We start from the raw sequence: 18,729 nt of genomic DNA, 5'->3' as shown, positions 1-18,729 counted from the left end.
ACCAAGTAACAGTCTTAGTTACATGAGCGATTCTGGCGCCCGAGTCAAACTCCATTCGCCCCACAATTTTTTTAAAAAGCACCTGTTGATGACCACATATTATTTTATTTTTCAGTAAGATTAACGCAAGAAACATTCTGAATTTTAATAAATACTTGTAGAAATCTTGAGTGTTATATCTTAAATCTTGTATTGAAACTACAAACTCCGCCAGTGAATAATTTTTCGGAATCTGCATGAACCTGCGTTAAATCTATTCCGAAATGATTCAAAATTCAAGAAAGTTTTAAAACCTGCTTCACGATCCACATTTAGTTTATTCGGAGGAATTCCATAGTAGAATCTATTTTCGACTTTGAGGCTTTCTCTGATGAATGCTTACTTACCTTACCTAACAGCTATAGGCCTGGGGATGTCCTTTGCTGTATCAAGAATACGTCTCCACATAACTCGGTCCATGGCTGCTCGTCGCCAGCCACTCAAGGCACGGACGCTTCTAAGATCACCCTCCACTTGATCGATCCATCTTGCTCGCTGCGCTCCTCTTCTTCTTGTACCAGTCGGATTAAATTCAAGAACCATTTTCACTGGGCTGTCGTCCGACATCCTTATGACTTGCCCAGCCCATCGTAGACGTCCGATTTTAGCTGTCCGTACGATGGGTGGTTTTCCTAGCAGCAGTTGCAATTCGTGATTCATACGCCGTCTCCACGTTCCATCTTCCATCTGCACTCCACCTTTCTTTCGAAAACACTGAGGACGCGTTGGTCCTCTGCCGGCATAGTCCAGGTCTCGTGGCCATAGAGAACAACCGGTCTAATGAGCGTTTTGTAGATGGTCAATTTCGTGCGGTGGCGTACGATTCCCTGCCAAAATACGTCCATGAATTTCTCTGCTGGTGTCATTATCGGCGGTCACCAGTGAGCCCAAATACACGAACTCGTCAACCACCTCGATATCGTCACCGTCTATCAATATTCGTGGTGGGAGGCGTAGTGTTTCTTGTCTAGAGCCTCTTCCTCTCATGTGTTTTGTTTTTGACGCATTTATGGCCAGTCCGATAAGCCTAGCTTCAGCTTTCAGTCCGATGTAGGTTTCCGTCATCTTCTCAAGTTTACGTGTAATATCGTCAGCGAAGCCAAAAAGTTGTACGGACTTTCGGAAGATCGTGCCACTCGTGTCGATCCGCGCACACCTTCCAGGGCAATATTGAACAAGATACAAGAAAGTCCATCACCTTGACATAGCCCTCTCCGAGATTCGAAGGGACTCGAGAGCGTCCCAGATACTCGGACGTAGCACATCACTCTATCCATCGTTGCTTTGACCAATCGCGTCAGTGAGAAGGTTACCACTGGTATCTCTGCACATTTCGGCCTGTGGCGTGAAGCCTCTACGTGAGCGGTTCACCTTCTCATAGAACTTCCGTGTGTCATGTGCGCGGTACAGCTATTCCATCGCTTCGCGATCTTGGTCTTCCTGGTAGCGCTTTTTCCTCCGGAAAACCGTGTTCTGTCTGTTCCGCGCCTGTGTGTATCGTTCCTCGTTCGCTCTAGTACGATGTTGCAGCATCCTCGCCCTTTGCTGCATTCTTCTCTCCGACCAACTGCTGACATTCGCCGTCAAACCAGTCATTCCCTCGATTCGATAACCTCGTACCTAGAACGGTTGCAGCTACTGCTACTCACGGCGGACCTTATGTTCCTCCAGCCGTCTTCAAGAGTCGCCGCGCCAAGCTGCTCTTCCGTTGGTAACACTAACTCCAGTTGTTGCGCGTATTCCTCTGCAGTACGAATGCTACGTAGCTGCTCGAGATTGAGTCCCGGCCTTCCTGTGCGACGAGTATTGTGCGCCGTCGATAGTTTTGAACGCATACAAACCGCGACAAGGTAGTGGTCAGAATCAATATTGGCACTGCGGTAGGTGCGGACATTGATGACGTCGGAGAAGAATCGCCCGTCGATGAGAACGTGGTCAATTTGATTTTCCGTATGTTGATCAAGTGATCTCCAGGTGGCTTTGTTGATATCTTTGCGGGGGAAAAAGGTGCTTCGAACTACTATTCCTCGGAAGGCTGCAATATTTACGCATCGTTGACCGTTGTCGTTTGTTACCGCGTGCTGGCTCTCCAACCCGATCACGGGCCTGTACATTGCCTCCCGGCCTACCTGAGCATTCATGTCGCCGATGACGAGTTTTACATCCCGCCGTGGGCAGCTGTCGTAGGTTTGTTCCAGCTGCGCGTAGAATGCTTCCTTCTCGTCATCGGGTCTCGTCTCATGTGGGCAGTGCACGTTGATGATGCTGTAATTGAAGAAACGGTCCTTGATCTTCAATACGCACATTCTATCACTAATTGGCTGCCACCCAATCACGTGCTGGCGCATCTTGCCCAACACTACAAATCCCGTTCCTAGAACGTTGGTTGTGCCACAGCTCTGGTAGAAAGTAACTGCTCGATGTACACTTTTCCACACCTTCTGTCCCGTCCAACAAAGTTCCTGCAGTGCTACGACATCGAAGCCGCTGATTTGAAGCTCATCATGCAGCATTCGGTCGTATCCTGGGAAGCCAAGCGATTTGCAGTTCCATGTGCCAAGCTTCCAATCGTAGTCCTTAGTTCGTCGCGTAGGTCTTTGCCGATTATTCCGAGCCGTATTTCTTTCTTGATTGTTCGTAGCTTCCTTTTTCCGGGCGGCTTGTTAGGCCTGCACCAACCTCCTGTTTCGCCGAAGGGCCATCGTGTCAGCACTGTTTAGAGTCCCACACTGACACAAGGACGGTAATCAGCCACTCCTAACATGGAGAACAGACGCTGTTTCGAGCCGCCCCAACATGGGGAACAGACGCTCGGGTAGGCTCGATCTCTGTAGAGCAGCCATCTGACACCGGTATGTAAGCACCAGCCATTTGAAAGTATACCGATTACGTTGAGCCCCTCGCGTTTCGAGCCCCAAACACTACGATGTTTTGATACTCATCGCGACTCTCAAATTGTGAAAATTATCTCCACTTGATGTCCCAAAACACTGTCTGCTGTATTTTAGGTAAACCGACAAGTTATTGTGAGAGAGTCGACACAAAATTCACTAATTTTCGTGCACTAAACAAGGTAAACGCGTTAAACAAATGCATTACTGTTTGTTTGTTTACGTTGCAATCAGCTGATTTTGAAGTTCCGATTTTGATCTCATCAAGATGGCGTCGTGACAGCAGGCCGCTGTAGAGAGAAGGCAAGCCCCCCCCTTCCCTGTCAACATACGACCAAGGTCCCGCCGGGGTTGGTTACCCGATCTTTCCTATGGTTACTCGTACCCCGACCGGCACCGCAGGGAGGTAGAGATAGGAGTTACTGGACAAGAGGCTATGAACCACATTGGGGCCTGAATTGCGCATTGTGCAGCCGTTTACCAACCAGTTTTGGCGCCCTATGGAATATTCTGAAAAATGTAGACGAGAGCGAAAATTTTTCACATCCGACACGCGCACGCCTACTGCGATTGTCGATGAGACAGAAAGGATGAAAGGATTGTCATCGGTCGCAACAGAAGCCGTATTCCGTATTGTCGGGATGTAGTATGGAGTTTTGTGATGACTCGGAGCCAGGATCCGTTTCAAAGAACCAAACGACTGCTCGTTTGTTTGTCTGTCATCGGATCGAAAAATCAAGAAAAAAACTGTTTCGTTCGGTTCGTGATTATTTTTATTATCGACTGAGCTTACGTAGTGATTATCATGTAAAAATAGATGCATCCAAAAACTTGTTTATATCGTTATCATTATTATTATTTGGCAAGATTGTTGTTAGTGTTTCATAGTAGTAGGTAGTGGAACTCGGAGTCCAAACTGAATTCTGCATTCGGTGCTGCTACTTTCTAACACTGGTCACCCGCCACCGGATCAATGTGCTGTATCAAAAATATGACCGTTTTCGTTTTTTTTTTCAAGTTTTAGTGTTTCACTACTTCACAGAAAGATAGCTTGAGCAATTTTCTCGCAGAACCGGCGCGAATGCAGAACTTTTTTCGCTATTTTTGAGCTGCTAATCATGTGTAAATTTTAGTAACTGCTTTATTGTTAGTACAAATGTGAGCATTTTGGTTCTTGTTTCAGTTTTTTTTGTTTTTGAAAATCGTGAGCAAATGCAGTGAAGGTTCGAAAAAGTTACAAACTAGTAGTGGAATATCTATTTAAAATGCACGCGTTACATAAGACAAAAGACACACCGTCTGAGAATCATGTAGGTTATCTAGAGATAAATATGGGAGTTTGGATAAAATGCGATAGAATCGATTACTAGTTTAAATTAGAATTTGAAAGTTGCACACATATTTGTTTCGATCATTTCCTTCGCTTGTTTGTTTGTGATTTTCCACTTGCTATAAATTAAAACATGGTAAAATGGGCTAACAAACGTTCAACAAAGTTGATAAATATAGAGCCAAAATAAAACGATCTCCTGACTAGGGTAGTAACTAAACAAGACGTTAAAACAGATTTATCTCGGGAAGAGGCAGGTCTGACTTGGTCCAGATGAATGATTTACGCATACATAGTAGTAACATAGTTGTGATCACAAAACATCGATACTGTTTCGATTTTATAGATTGTCTGGTGCACAGTTCACTTAGCAAGTAAATATATTATCGTAGCTTATTAGTAGTAAGAAGTAGTGAATTTTATTTCTCTCGCTTATTTCATTCCTTTTCATTTGTTTTGGCAACATATTACACTAAACGATGTCATTTTATGACCAAGAAAAATAGTTGACAAAATGTAAAACAAGCAGAAAGCTACACCAAACGTAAACGGTTAAACACTTAAAAGTTATTGAGCAAATGCCTAGATGGCACCTGCAGCGATGCGACAATTGTCATTCACATGTTTGCTTAAGTTTCGACTGAAAGACTGGCTAGCAGACGGGGATTGCGATCCGGATTACGAAAGTATTTACATCGATTCGCCATTTTTTTGTTTGTTTTGTTCTCGTGTAAGTACTTTACTGTTGATTGCAAAAGGACGAATCTTAGGAGACAGTTTCGGTAGTTTGTGACTGTTTGAGTCGCTTGAATGAGCCAGTGCATGTTTCGGAAATATTAGCTTTTTTTTATTAAATTGAGAATTAAACTAAGAATGTTATGATTTTCCCATAAAAAATGAAATAATCCAGAAAAGCAAAGAAATATGTTTGAAAATAGTGGTGGAAAATAGAAGGTCCCGCATATATTTTAACGTGTTCATTTTAGCTAATAAAATGAAGAACAAAATGAATACAGTTGAACAGCTTTTGGGGTTTCCAGTACAGCCAAAGCTCCAGCGAACTACAGCTGAGGTTCCGTAAATCAAATCTGATCGTACAATAAGTTTACGTTATTTGGAATTGATGTCGTAGAAAAAATTTTGTGTGTAAAATTTTGCTAAACCTAATACAACATGAATATTTCCGGAACGAATTTGACGAAAATGGGCCGAAAAACGATTTAAATTCCAAGATGGCGACTTTCGACTTATCGACATTTCTTTTAAAACTAGATGCCGGCATGTACTCATAAAATGAGTTCCGAATATACTCATACTGTTGAGATTTTCAAGGAACATCGATTAAATGAAAGTCGCCATCTTGAATCGAATTGAAATATGGTTTTTCGGTATCTACTCATCAGATCCTATATTGTAAGGGCTTTCAAAAAATATCGTTAGACCGGTAGTCGCATTTTGGAGTTTGAAAAGACTTCAAACGTCGTTTTCCGGAGTCTACACATCAGTTCCGAAAATCGTTACACCAAAAGTTGTCATTAGTTACGAAAATATTTATATTATGTTTTCGAGGAATATAGATGAACCGTCGGAAGTTGCAATCTTGAGTTTTAAGACGACTTTTAACCACTTCTTTCCTTTCCTTCAAAACCTTTTCGATATTGGTTTCCAAGATATACCACTGAATATTGGATTTTGAAGCGATTTCTAATACCGTTTAACGGCAGCAATTTATCAAATCCGTTTCGAATAAGCTCATAAGAAGTGTATCGAAAATAAACTATCCACATACATTTGTGTTGTACGCATGTATTTGTGATGGTTTTTTATGCTCAGATCACAGCATGCTGTGCGTTTGGCTGTCAGCTTTCGTTTGTTTACTTGTTTGTGCGGTTGAAATTCTACGTTTTCAAAATGTCGCGTATTGGAAAGGAAGTGAAAATTAGGGTTCTGGACACATGGCTAAGTGAGAAGTGTATTACAATGCGAAAATTTGCGAAGCGGTTTGAAATTCATCATGCCAGTGTTAAAACCATCATTAATAAGTTTGGGGAACACTATTCTTTGGATGAGCTAGCAGGAAAAGGCAGAGAACCCGGTTTTTCCAACCCGAAACTGGACCAGAAAGTGGTATCTCTAATCATGAAGAACAAATCAATGTCAATACGTGATTTGGCCAAAAAAGCAGGAACGAGTGTCGGAATGATCCAGCGTATCAAGAGGCGAAATCACCTGAAGACCTACATGAAGCGGAAAATCTGAAAACAAATTGTAAAACAGAAGAAGCGAGCAGCAACAAGGGCCCGGAAATTGTATTCGCTACTTTTGCAGTGTCCGGATGCATACGTTTTGATGGACGATGAGACTTATGTTAAGGAGGACTCAAAAACGCTTCCAGGTCCACAATACTTTACTGTCGTCGTTGGGGATGATGTGAGCGATGCGGACAGGTCGATTCAAGTGAAGAAATTCGGTCGAAAGGTACTGGTATGGCAAGCAATATGTTCCTGTGGTTTGAAGTCAACCGTTTTTTACACTACCGGAACTATGAATGCAGAAATTTATCGATCTCCAGTGTCTCCAGAAGAGATTGCTGTCTTTATATAAGAAGCATAGTACATCTCCAATGTTTTGGTCGGATTTGGCGTCGGCTAACTATGCCAAAACCACTCTCAAATGGCTTGCGGAAAAGGGTATAAATTTCGTTGAGAAAAATATCAATCCACCAAATTACCCTCAGCTACAACCCATCGAAGGTTACTGGGCAATCGTGAAGAGGGTCTTCAATAAGACTGGTAAGGCAGCTGGGAACATGCAGGAGTTCAAAAAAATTTGGGCTCAAGCGTCCAAAAAAAGCGATGCAACACTTGTCCGGAACTTGATGAAGAGCGTTCGATCAAAAGTTCGAAAATTCGTGAAGGAATAACTTAAATTTCATCCGGTTTTCATTACGCTCAAGTTTAACTAAATAAAAGATAAATTTCTAGTTTGAATAAAATATCGTTTTTTATCATAATTTGAGAGAAGAATTTGTGGATAGCTTATTTTCGATACACTCCTTATGAATGTTAGGCTTTATACATCAAGCTAATACATAAATTGCTATAATTGATATCGGACTGATATGCGAGTTTGGGTAGTGAACGTGGCATGTTGATACATAATGGCGTTTAGGGCTGTGAACCATTTCGTGGTTAATTTTAACTTTTGGTTGAAATCTGACACTCGAGTGGTTATTTTGATGTTGTCAAAAATAGCCCTGCTCGAGAGGTTAATGTTTGACAGATCGATGGTTATTTTCCGACACTGAAAAAAATCTTGCAAAGAAAATTCTAATATCAATTCTTTAGTCAAAATTATTTCCAGTGCAAAATAAACCCAAATAACTTGCCATCCGTCAAACTTTGAAATGGACCGCAGTTAAATTAGTTAGATTTAGACTACTCGACACAAAATAACCACTCAAGAGTCAGATTTTAACCAAAAGTTAAAATTAACCGCGAAATGGCTCACAGTCTAATAATCACTTGATATTTTGAAGGCTTCTTTTAAGATAGTAATTTTCCAAAGTTCTGTCCAACTGTCCTTCAACTTTGCTGTAGAGTGCAATCATTATTAAATATCATTAAAAACGTGGAATTCTTGATTTCAATCCTAAGATGGACAACCCCAGGCACGTATACAGAAAGGAGAGAGTTTCAGGGACCCGGGCTGTTGGTATTATGGTGCTGTTGATCATGCAGATTACACCGTGAAATAGTGGTTTTAGGAGTTTCGTCAACACTCCACTGACAGTTTTAAAACTATATAAAATGGATGTTAAAACCGGGGGCAAAATAAACGACAATTGTACTGGATAATTTCAAAAAAAAAGTGTGCGAGCAGGCCGTAGTTTGATAGTTGGAGTTACGATTCTGCAGATGAGAAAGATATCCTGCCGCTGGATCACACATTTACTTATATAGGACTAAAAAGGCGAACGCAAGTGCACTTCGAATACATGTTTGGCTGGATTCATTATTATACATCAGAGAACAAAATGATTACCCGACGATAGATTGGAATCGGAGACCCAACAGAGTCGGAAAGATCCACCTTGTTCACCTGATTTGGCTTCTCCGAGCTATTATTGGTATCAAAACCTCCAATCATCTCTGTGAAAAAGATGCGAATTTTGTTTTGGAATTTTTGATCACTACTTCCGGAACCTGAAACCTAAACCAGTACTTCTTCAAATCTAATAGAAATCAATGAAGAACAAAAACGATTATAACTGTTCAGAATTTTGAGAACTCAATATTCTATATATCCGGAACAAGAAGCCGGATTCGGATTTGATTTGTGAAAATCGGACGAATCTATGTGCGATCTGTTTTGGAAGTTTTGGCCTCTACTTCCGAAACCGGAAACAGGAAACCAGTAAATCCAAGTGGGTATAAAAACCAATAACAAAACCTTAACATTAAAACAGTTTTGAATCAAGTGAAGAAGTTTTTTTCTGTTTTTGTTGCATCGCTGTTTCCAATGACGATTTGAAATGTTCTGCACTCATCACTCTGTATTTCCGGACCTGGATCTCTATGAAATTAAATGTCATTTGAAACCTTTCGTTTGAAAATGAGTTCGTGAAATTGGCTGAGAAATCTGCGAGAGTTCCATTCCGACGTTTTTGACTGCTTTTTCGGGTGCTTCCGGAACCGGTGAGATACACTGGCCCCTCCCGAAATGAAATCCTGGGTACAGGCCTGGAAAGTGTATTTGTATTGTCTCAGTGAAATCCTTCAATGTAATAAAGAATTCTGATTGGATGAATAATAATCCAATTCGAATGTTCCCTTTGTAATTCGACATGAATGAAGTGTGTGTGTGAGAGAGGAATTCCCGACGTTTCAGGTAAGTAAACTTTAACGCAGTATTTGTTGCTGCCAAATTTTCCAGAAATAAAAAAAAACAAAAACCCAGCTTGTGTTCACCACTACTTTCCAATGAAAGTTTCCATGCAGAAACCAACACAATTAAACTAGTGCTAATATTTCCATTCATGACTGCAATTGAATGCGACCTTTTTTTAATAGATCAGACAAAAACGATCACACGAATCTTAGAATTTTGTAGTTAGGCTTAGATCAGTCACGATTTGCGATTGCAAAAATATTTCTCGTTCTTTAATGGATGGATCCCATTTTGGAGATTGCTTAAAGTACTGATTGGAGATGACGGCATTACATTAGGACATAATTGTAGTATTTGAAAGGAGAAAATTAGTAATTGTTGTTTGAACCGTGCAGGGCTAAATATCGTTTAAAGCAAATATATGCATACAGATTAATATGTACCATTATTTGTCACAGTTCTCAGCTATTGTTTTCAGTGTTACGAAACCATGCTTCCTAATAGAGTTACAATAAATAAAATGTATATTTTGAAAAAACCTAGTTTCATAATGCTATTGATTACTATCAGTCAACGTCGTCGGCATAACCGTAGGCCAGGCGATTTTCGCGTCTACTCGCTTGTAGGCAATCATACAGTGCTTACCACAAGCCGCCATCCGCACATCCTGCGGACACTCGTTATCTTGCAGGAGAGTTTCTGAGGAGAACAAAAAAAATATGAAAAAAGTAGTATTCAGAGCAAGTATTCAGGACTTTACCTTCTCCGTCTATTAACTTGAAAAGCCCATAATCTTGAGCATTGGTAATTCGTGCCTTATGAGCGATGATCCGGCACACCTCCCTCGTCGTTGTATGAGGTCGTATCGGAAGCGTGCGAGTCTGAATTGAGCCATTATATTCGTCGGGAATAATGACCCGTAGCACCGAAGAGCACTCCGGAAAGGTAGGTGAAGTCCACTGTTAAAAAACAAGCATCCCAATTATCCCAACTTGATAGCAATCTCACGACCACCCCGAAACAACAAACTCACCTCGACCGATCCGGAAACGCCCTCGTGTTCCTGTAGGGAGAAGTTCTTAAGCACGTGAACCGCACTACACAATGCCGTCAGGTAGTAACCGGCTTCTCCACTCAGCAGCGAGGGCTGAATTAGACCCCACATGTACTCGGCCTCGATTTCGGCCCCTATGAAGCCACAGTGAGCTACCACTTGCACTAATACTGGAAGAAAATCGTCGGCACTCAGCTGCTGCCCGTTCGCGCAATTCGTTGCCTCGAAAATGGTCGACACAGCCGTCAGAAGTAGGTCAAGCTTCTCCAGCGGCAGTTCCGCTTCCTGCAGGCGCACAAACAGAGTGGAAATTTGCCGCAGGGCACTAGCGCTCGGTGGAGTTACTGTGTTCTGGAACGAAAAGTGAACCGGAAATGAGTGTTTTCAGTGAACAGGTTCGGAGCAGGCCCGTACCCAGGATTTCGTTTCGGGAGGGGCCCAAAGATAAAAAATAATGTTACTGAAGATTGCTTATGTACCTAATTTTCGGAGTGCCTTTTACGGGTGTTTTTAACAGGCACTTTAAACTTTTCCACTTAAACTGTTATTGTTTTACATTTCTTTACGTTAACTGTCTTGTTATTTCTGTAACAAATGTCTGAGATCTTCTAAATAATTATATATCTGTTTTTGATTTCGGGAGGGGCCAGGGCCCCCCCCTCTGGGTACGTGACTGGTTCGGAGGTTTGTGATGCATGCTGTGGAATCAACGAAGTAGGCTGAGACTATCACCCTTACTCTAAACAACGACGTACTGATTTTTCGATCCAATCCTAGATACCTTTGATTTTGCTAGTGTTGTTGGGAATACAAATGGAATACGATCGAAAAATTAATGCGACGGAATTGAAAATAAAAGGTGCATGAATAGGTCGAATTTAGTTTCCCCCCATTAGCTGTCAAGCGAGAACTATTTTCGTTAAAAACTCTGATACCATTCAAGCGCTTAGGCAATCTCACGTAGATAGACTGCTTAAAAGGTAATTTTCAACGCAATCACAGTGCTAAGACTGAAATCAAGTATTTTTAAGAAAGTGGAGATGTGAGGTAAAAACCGACGAAACGACCGATCACTCGTCTATAAAAAACTGTACAATAACTCGTAATACAAAATTGAAATTGTTCAAACAGTGTTTCAAAGTGGCAACCAAGACTAAACCACTATTATCTTTGGCGGCTACTTTCACCGTGGTTACCGGTTCCGGTAATCAAAACAAATTAATCATGACGGTACTTATTTGAGAACTTGTTTTGGCGATATAAAAAGAATAGCTTCAGGTACATTCAGTTAATTGAAATAATATGGTTGTACTATATTTCCGAGTTCGACAATTTTGTCGTGACTTACTTTACTATGGGGCGCTTTTTCCAAATTTTCCTTGTACAAGAATGGGTAGAACTTAATCGCAAATATATCTTGTTGTATTTAACGCAACAACATAATTTTTCTCCATATTATCGAAAATATGGTCAGCAATTTATGATAAACTTTTCAGTAGTGTGAGATAACCAAAACTAACTCAAAATTGAGGTTTCGAAAATGTTTTGTATTAAAGTGAAATTCAATACCAAATTAAGGCGCAACCGCATGAATTGAACAAACTATCGACACATAGAAATAAGGAATCAGTGTTTATTAATAGATGCAGATGAAAATCAAAATCTTTGGTATGATGGCAACACTTCACGTAGCTGATTCCAACTATATATCATTTTATAAATAAACAGTATAGTATTCAAACAAGATCCTTTTATATGGAATGGTTTGTAAGATGTTCTCTAAAACTTCAAGAACAAATTTCCAAGACCAAAATTCCAAGCACAAAATTCCAAGAACAAAATTCCAAGAACGAAATTCTAAGAAAAAATTCCAAGAACAAAATTCCAAGAACAAAATTCCAAGGACAAAATTCCAAGAACGAAATTCCAAGAACAAAATTCTAAGAACGAAATTCCAAGAACAAAATACCAAGAACAAAATTCCAAGAACAAAATTCCAAGAACAAAATTCCAAGAACAAAATTCCAAGAACAAAATTCCAAGAACAAAATTCCAAGAACAAAATTCCAAGAACAAAATTCCGAGAACAAAATTCCAAGAACGAAATTCCAAGAACGAAATTCCAAAAAACAAAATTCCAAGAACAAAATTCCAAGAACAAAATTCCAAGAACAAAATTCCACGAACAAAATTCCAAGAACAAAATTCCAAGAACGACATTCCAAGAACAAAATTCCAAGAACAAAATTCCAAGAACAAAATTCCAAGAACGAAATTCCAAGAACAAAATTCCAAGAACAAAATTCCAAGAAAAAATTCCAAGAACAAAATTCCAAGAACAAAATTTCAAGAACGAAATTCCTAGAAAAAAAATCCAAGAACAAAATTCCAAGAACAAAGTTCCAAGAACAAAATTCCAAGAACAAAATTCCAAGAACAAAATTCCAAGAACAAAATTCCAAGAACGAAATTCCAAGAAAAAATTCCAAGAACAAAATTCCAAGAACAAAATTCCAAGAACTAAATTTCAAGAACGAAATCCCTAGAAAAAAATTCCAAGAACTAAATTCCAAGAACAAAATTCCAAGAACAAAATTCCAAGAAAAAATTCCAAGAACAAAATTCCAAGAACAAAATTCCAAGAACAAAATTTCAAGAACGAAATTCCTAGAAAAAAATTCCAAGAACAAAATTCCAAAAAAAATTCCAAGAACAAAATTCCAAGAACAAAATTCCAAGAACAAAATTTCAAGAACGAAATCCCTAGAAAAAAATTCCAAGAACGAAATTCCAAGAACAAAATTCCATGAACAAAATTCCAAGAACAAAATTCTAAGAACAAAATTCCAAGAACAAAGTCCAAGTCCAAGTGTCTTGTGAAGTGCATATCATATCAGTACATAAGTGAATAACACTTTACCATTTCTCGTGAAATTTTGAAGGAATTATAGATACTTTCTGTTCACGCTTGGAAAGTGAAGATCAATATTTTATATTTTACAATTCTTAAATTCAATTTGTTGATATTTTTTCGAAACGCTACACAATTTGTATTTTCAAAACTAGTTTGAAAAGTAAAAAGTTTGAATGACGTATTGAAAGTTTGAAAAGTTTACCCAATCAATCAACTAGTACGTGCGATTTTTTTTATGATTATATCTTATCCATGAAATTTCCGAAATCGAAAAAAAATTGTTGATGCCAAAAGTCTTAGAATTGCATGAACCGTCGAGATTTAGTGTCATCTTGAAAATTTTTTTTTTCCGAAAAATCGACTTTCTGGGACTGGGAAATCTCAAAGTCCCAGAAAGTCGATTTAAAAAAAATTTTTTTGAGATGACACTAAATCTCGACGTTTCATGCAATTCTAAGACGTTTGACATCAAAAAAAAATTTTCAATTTCCAAAATCTCATGTCTCCCCCCCATGGTTATTTTTCAAGATCGAACATTTTCAAACCTTAACCTATGTCCAATTTAGCTCAAAATTTGCATGGGTACTTTTTTCGAGGTGCCTCAACTTTTGAACAATAGCACTTAACGAAATTAGAGATGATCCCAAAATATTGGCACCCTTATACACATTAGAGCGATAAAAAACAACGTGTTTTGTCGGTTAACCTTTGATTCTAAGAAATGTCATCGAGAGAAATTTGCTCTCGCACTGGTGTCTAGTCCATGTTAAATGAGCCATGCCAGGTTTTTGTTGTTGCGATGATATCCGTCTCTCTGTGAAGAGTTGCTAGAGAGCGTTCTTTGATACGATAAAAGCCATACTTGCATAGAATAGACACCAGTGCCAAGGGAATTTCTCTGGATGACCTGTCTGAGCATCACGAGTTAGCACGATGCTGTGAGGATTCTCTCTGAAGCAACAAACGGTCGCTTGTTCTCGTTTTGCGATCCGATTCTGTATGGGCAGTGGATAATTGCGATAGAATCATTTCACTATTGCCGCTTATTCTAACTATGTGTATATAATCTTTGTAGAAGTTGGATCTATAAAAATAGCTGTGAATGCTCCAAACCAGGGTTTTGAAATATTGTATATTGTAACCTAGGATGAGGATCATCAATTCGAATTATCTGCGATAATTGTCAACTTGCGATTCTCTCTTGGTCAATTTCTCACAGCGCCGATCATTGCCGAACTGTATATATTTTGTTAAGGGCTGTGAAATACTCAGAGTATGAAGCGGAGCGAAGAAATGTAGCAAAATTCTCTCACGGTTCATGCATTGAGAGACAGAGAGTTCTTGTAGCATCTTCTACCAGATTGAAAATGTCGCATACAATGAAGAGAAATATCGAGCCGCTTTCTGTCAAATTATCGGCAACCACCAACACTGATGATGGCACAGCGAATCTAACATAATATCGCCATAGTCAGGGCTTCGGCCATGGTACAATAAATTATCATGCTGTGATTGTGATGAAAACCATAAAACGAATTATTAACAAAGTCCGTTCAGACCAAAATAAATCAAATGATAACTGTTAAAATGCACATTATATCGATCTGTATCGAGTTCTTTATGATGAACTCTCCGCTGGTTTTCAACCAGTTTTATTTCCAATAGCTTAACTAATTTATCTTCTATGAGAAATCTTTCTACAATTGATCTGATTCTAGCAGATGCACACTGAATGAATGACACAATAAAATAAAGTGCCGAATAACTATTTTACGTACATTTTAAGTTTGTACATCCAAAATTTTAATGAATATCACACAAAATTCGAGTTTATCTTGCTTTTTCACTAAATTCACTGAAAATATCTAAAACTTCTCTGGAAAATTTTCTAACAATTTATGAAATACGTTGGTCTTATACCTACATAAATTATATTATCTTCAAGTTGCGGAATAATAGCAAAACAAGCTATTATACGAAATTCAAGTATTGGTTTACCATTTCCATTAAGCAATAATAGATAAATGAACTATTACTGTGATATATGATTGTTATCAACATCTTTTGAACGGTGTCGGAAAGAGCATTTTACGACGAATATGTTTGATACGCACATGTGAAGTAGTTCATATTGGAATGAGACGTTCCGGGCCCAACTTAAAAAGTTGATTTTAACCGTGAAAACTTTTTTATTTTTTAGTATAATCTCTATCTACAGCGAAACACTTGACCCATCGTTCCTCAAACATATTGATTCATTGCCCTCGACGAATTTTTTTTTCTTTGGAAATAGATAATAATCGCTGGGGGCCAGGTCTGAAGAATTCGGAGGATGGTGGACCAATTCGAATTGCAAATCATTCAATTTCACCGTTGGTTTTATGCATGAATGCGCTGGTGCGTCTTTTTTCCACAGCTTGATGAAAACTAGACTGCGTCTGACACGATCAGCTGTTGTTTAAACACTAGTGGATAGATTGTCATGAAAGTTGGTATTGGGCCATCTAGAGGCTTGTTTTCAACAAAAATATACACGGTTCGAAACTATGCACGTCTTTTCTGTGAGAGGCTCGGGACTATTCATTCCATATGAGTACATTAGTGAATAGCACACCATACGTGCCGTATGGAGCCATTGAGATTTCGTTACAGTCCTTGTATTGTAATTAGAAAAATAATTATGTTCAATCTATATATATATATCAAAAAGCAGAGATCATTCTTTGTAATCGCATCACGTAAGAACAAATTGATGGATTGACATGATTCTTTTTTTGTTTGATCAGTTTTTACCCCCACCGAGTTCGTACTTCAAAAAATTAGGAAAACTTGCAGGAAAAGTGGGAAAAATTCACAAATTTTTTTTTTATGGACAATGGGATTTTCCACTGAAAAAGTCGCCAATGATTGCTAGATCATCGATAGGTGTTTGGCACATAACGAGTTGCATAAGTGTTTGGCCACCGAAGAAAGGAATACTAGATCGTTGAAAGAATCTTTTGGCGCGCAACGAGTTGTTTTGTGTGAAGTTTTCACATGCATACTTGATTCATGGGATTCGTCATTCCGAGTTTCTTTCGTATGCATGATCGAAATTGTATCATTGATTTGCAATGATGCAATTAATGCAATGCGAATTAGTTTATCTTTAATTGATGTCAACTAAATTGAATCTCTTGAAGAGCCGAAGATCCGATCAGCTCGTAGCGTGTTCCCTTCGTCATAATGCAGTAAACTGGGTAGCAAATGAGTGAGCTGATAAGCTGCGGTTTTTTTTGAAAAGAGCTGTGAGCTGTCAGCTCACTTCAATGATTCGATTCACTGGAACAGCTCAGGAGCGAATTGCCCATCTCTAGACTGTACTAGAAAACCGCTGTAGACAGGAGAAAATGTTCTGATATCATTTACCGGTTGATAAATTGTGTTTAATGGATTCAGATGAATAGTATTGGTCATCGCGGGCGCGAGTTGAACAAATCAGAATGCGCTAAGGTCAAACTAAGATTTCTTTATAATGGTTTAGATTAGACTAAGCGCACACAATAGGTGGCGATTATATATCAATGTTCAAGATGATTACCATAACAAATTGAGACTTCCATTTTATATTTCATATTCTGTGAAGAATGTTCAAATTGGTATAATCAATATCAAAATAAAATTTAAGCGTCGTAATCAAAAGTTCCACAGAACAAGTTCTGAGAAAATTTTCTCGCTGTTTAAATGTTGTATAAAGAACTGGTTCAAAGTTTGTTCTGTTGGGTGAACATTCACGTATCAGTAATTTCTTAAAAATGGACAGTTCAGAATACGTTGTATTCAGCTTGAGCTAAATTTTTTTACGCACTTTTGGTTACTTAGGCTAAATACAAATACACTGAGATCTTGAGATTTTCATGCGGTTTTTTTACGCGACTTTTTTTATGCGAATTTTTAGAGTTATGCGGTTTTTTTATGCGAAGTTTCAGAGTTATGCGGTTTTTTTTATGCGAAGTTTCAGAGTTATGCGGTTTCCCTTCTGCGGGTTTTTTATGCGAAGTTTCAGAGTTATGCGGTTTTTTTATGCGAAGTTTCAGAGTTATGCGGTTTTTTTTATGCGAATTTTCAGAGTTATGTGATTTTTTTTATGCGGTACGTGAATTCCATTAAAAAAAGACTTCAGTGTATATCCTACTCTATCGAATGAACAATTCTAGAAGAGAAACTCTTCAACATTGTTTTAAGTTTATCAATACAAAATTCTGGTTAGTGAGCATTTTTATCGATTATCGAAAGCAAGAATCACATCTGGAAGAGAAAACGTGACACCTTATATCCTTTATGTCGAAGCCATTAAGTGGGGTCTCTGTTCAGTGCATTGATTCAAAAGATAAGATAACAATCTGTGCATTTGCTCAATTTTTGCTTAACAGAAGTATTTCACATTAATTTTTGGTGATAATTCTTTTTTGAGCGAATGTGTGTCGAATTCCGTGGATTGTAGGTTTAGTAATCAGTTTAACAATTCTGCTGTCCGAAAACATAAACTAAAATAATAATTTTTGGACGAAACGAAGTTCGACGGGTCAGCTAGTACAATATATTATTGTGTGAAACTTCCACTGGAACATTTATAGTAAGCTGCAATAGAGATGAGCTTTAATTCGTCTAAATTTCTGGCAAAAAATAAATGTGATAGATCTTGACTGATCACTGATTAAAATGTTAGTCTGTACTATATCAGTCTGTATTGTGTCGTCAATTTCTTTGTGTTCTCTGTCGTGTTGAAATCTAAAAAAATGAAAAATATTTCATAAAGAAACGGTATAAAAAGAAGACAGAATGAAATAATAAACATAAAAAAATTGTTAAAAACCTTTTGTCGTGAATACGACTTACTTTACTATGGGGTGCCTTTTCAAAATTTACCCTCTGAGAGAGTGATAAGTTTTTGATCGTGAATATCTCTTGTTGTATCTAACGAATTAACATAATCTTTATTACACCCCATCGGAAATAGGCTAATCGGATCACAATTTTATGATAAAATTTTCAGTTGTGTGACATAATCTCAAATAATTCAAAATTAAACTTTTCTGAAATGTTTGGTATAAAAGAGTACCAAAGGGGATAATCCATAAGGCCTTTCTCGTGTTTTTAAAGCTCAGAGCTCAGTGATCTGTGAAAGGATTTATATAATCTAACTGCCAATAGAATCAAAATTTTTCAACTTAAACGTGTATAGCAACAGCATTGAAATATTTCAATAGTACACTATTGAAAAACCTGTTTGATTTAACCCATGACAGCACCAGCCAATCAGAACGCGTTCTGAGGAAGAGAACAAAATATCTGCTGCTATACAACAAATCGTTCGAGAAAAATGTTCCGAAAAGTGTTGAATATCGTAGTGAGTTCCTCAATTTGGTCCTTTTGAATGCTAGAAACGAATCCCTACAGCATATTAATAGTTTCTTTCAATAAATTATGCAAATCCGATAAGAAATAATCGACATTAAAATTCTGTATGCGGCTATTTTTATAGCCGTTAGGACCGCCCATTAGTGAAAAAGCTACAAACGAAATCAGGTAAAAACAAGCCTCTCAACAAAAATTGGATCAGTTTGGATTC

General features: G+C 38.4%; 1 protein-coding gene across 8 annotated transcripts in view; it reads right to left on the bottom strand.

The window, feature by feature from the left end:
• Positions 1-3,680: 3,680 nt before the first annotated feature.
• The window catches only part of LOC131426918 (protein sprint), a 73,663-nt gene continuing 58,614 nt past the window's right edge, over positions 3,681-18,729 (bottom strand). For all 8 annotated transcript variants that reach the window (XM_058589694.1, XM_058589691.1, XM_058589692.1 and 5 more), the window contains 3 exons: positions 10,184-10,555; positions 9,911-10,109; positions 3,681-9,849 (listed from right to left, as the gene is read on the bottom strand). In XM_058589694.1, the coding sequence (XP_058445677.1) occupies positions 9,704-9,849; positions 9,911-10,109; positions 10,184-10,555 (717 nt within the window). In that variant the 3' untranslated portion in view covers positions 3,681-9,703. The remainder of the gene's footprint in view (positions 9,850-9,910; positions 10,110-10,183; positions 10,556-18,729) is intronic.

Source organism: Malaya genurostris, chromosome 2 (genome assembly GCF_030247185.1).
Source record: "Malaya genurostris strain Urasoe2022 chromosome 2, Malgen_1.1, whole genome shotgun sequence".
NCBI classification, from domain to species: Eukaryota; Metazoa; Arthropoda; class Insecta; order Diptera; family Culicidae; genus Malaya; species Malaya genurostris.
Note: the sequence above shows the minus strand (reverse complement) of the source record. Positions and strands in the feature narration are given on the sequence as shown.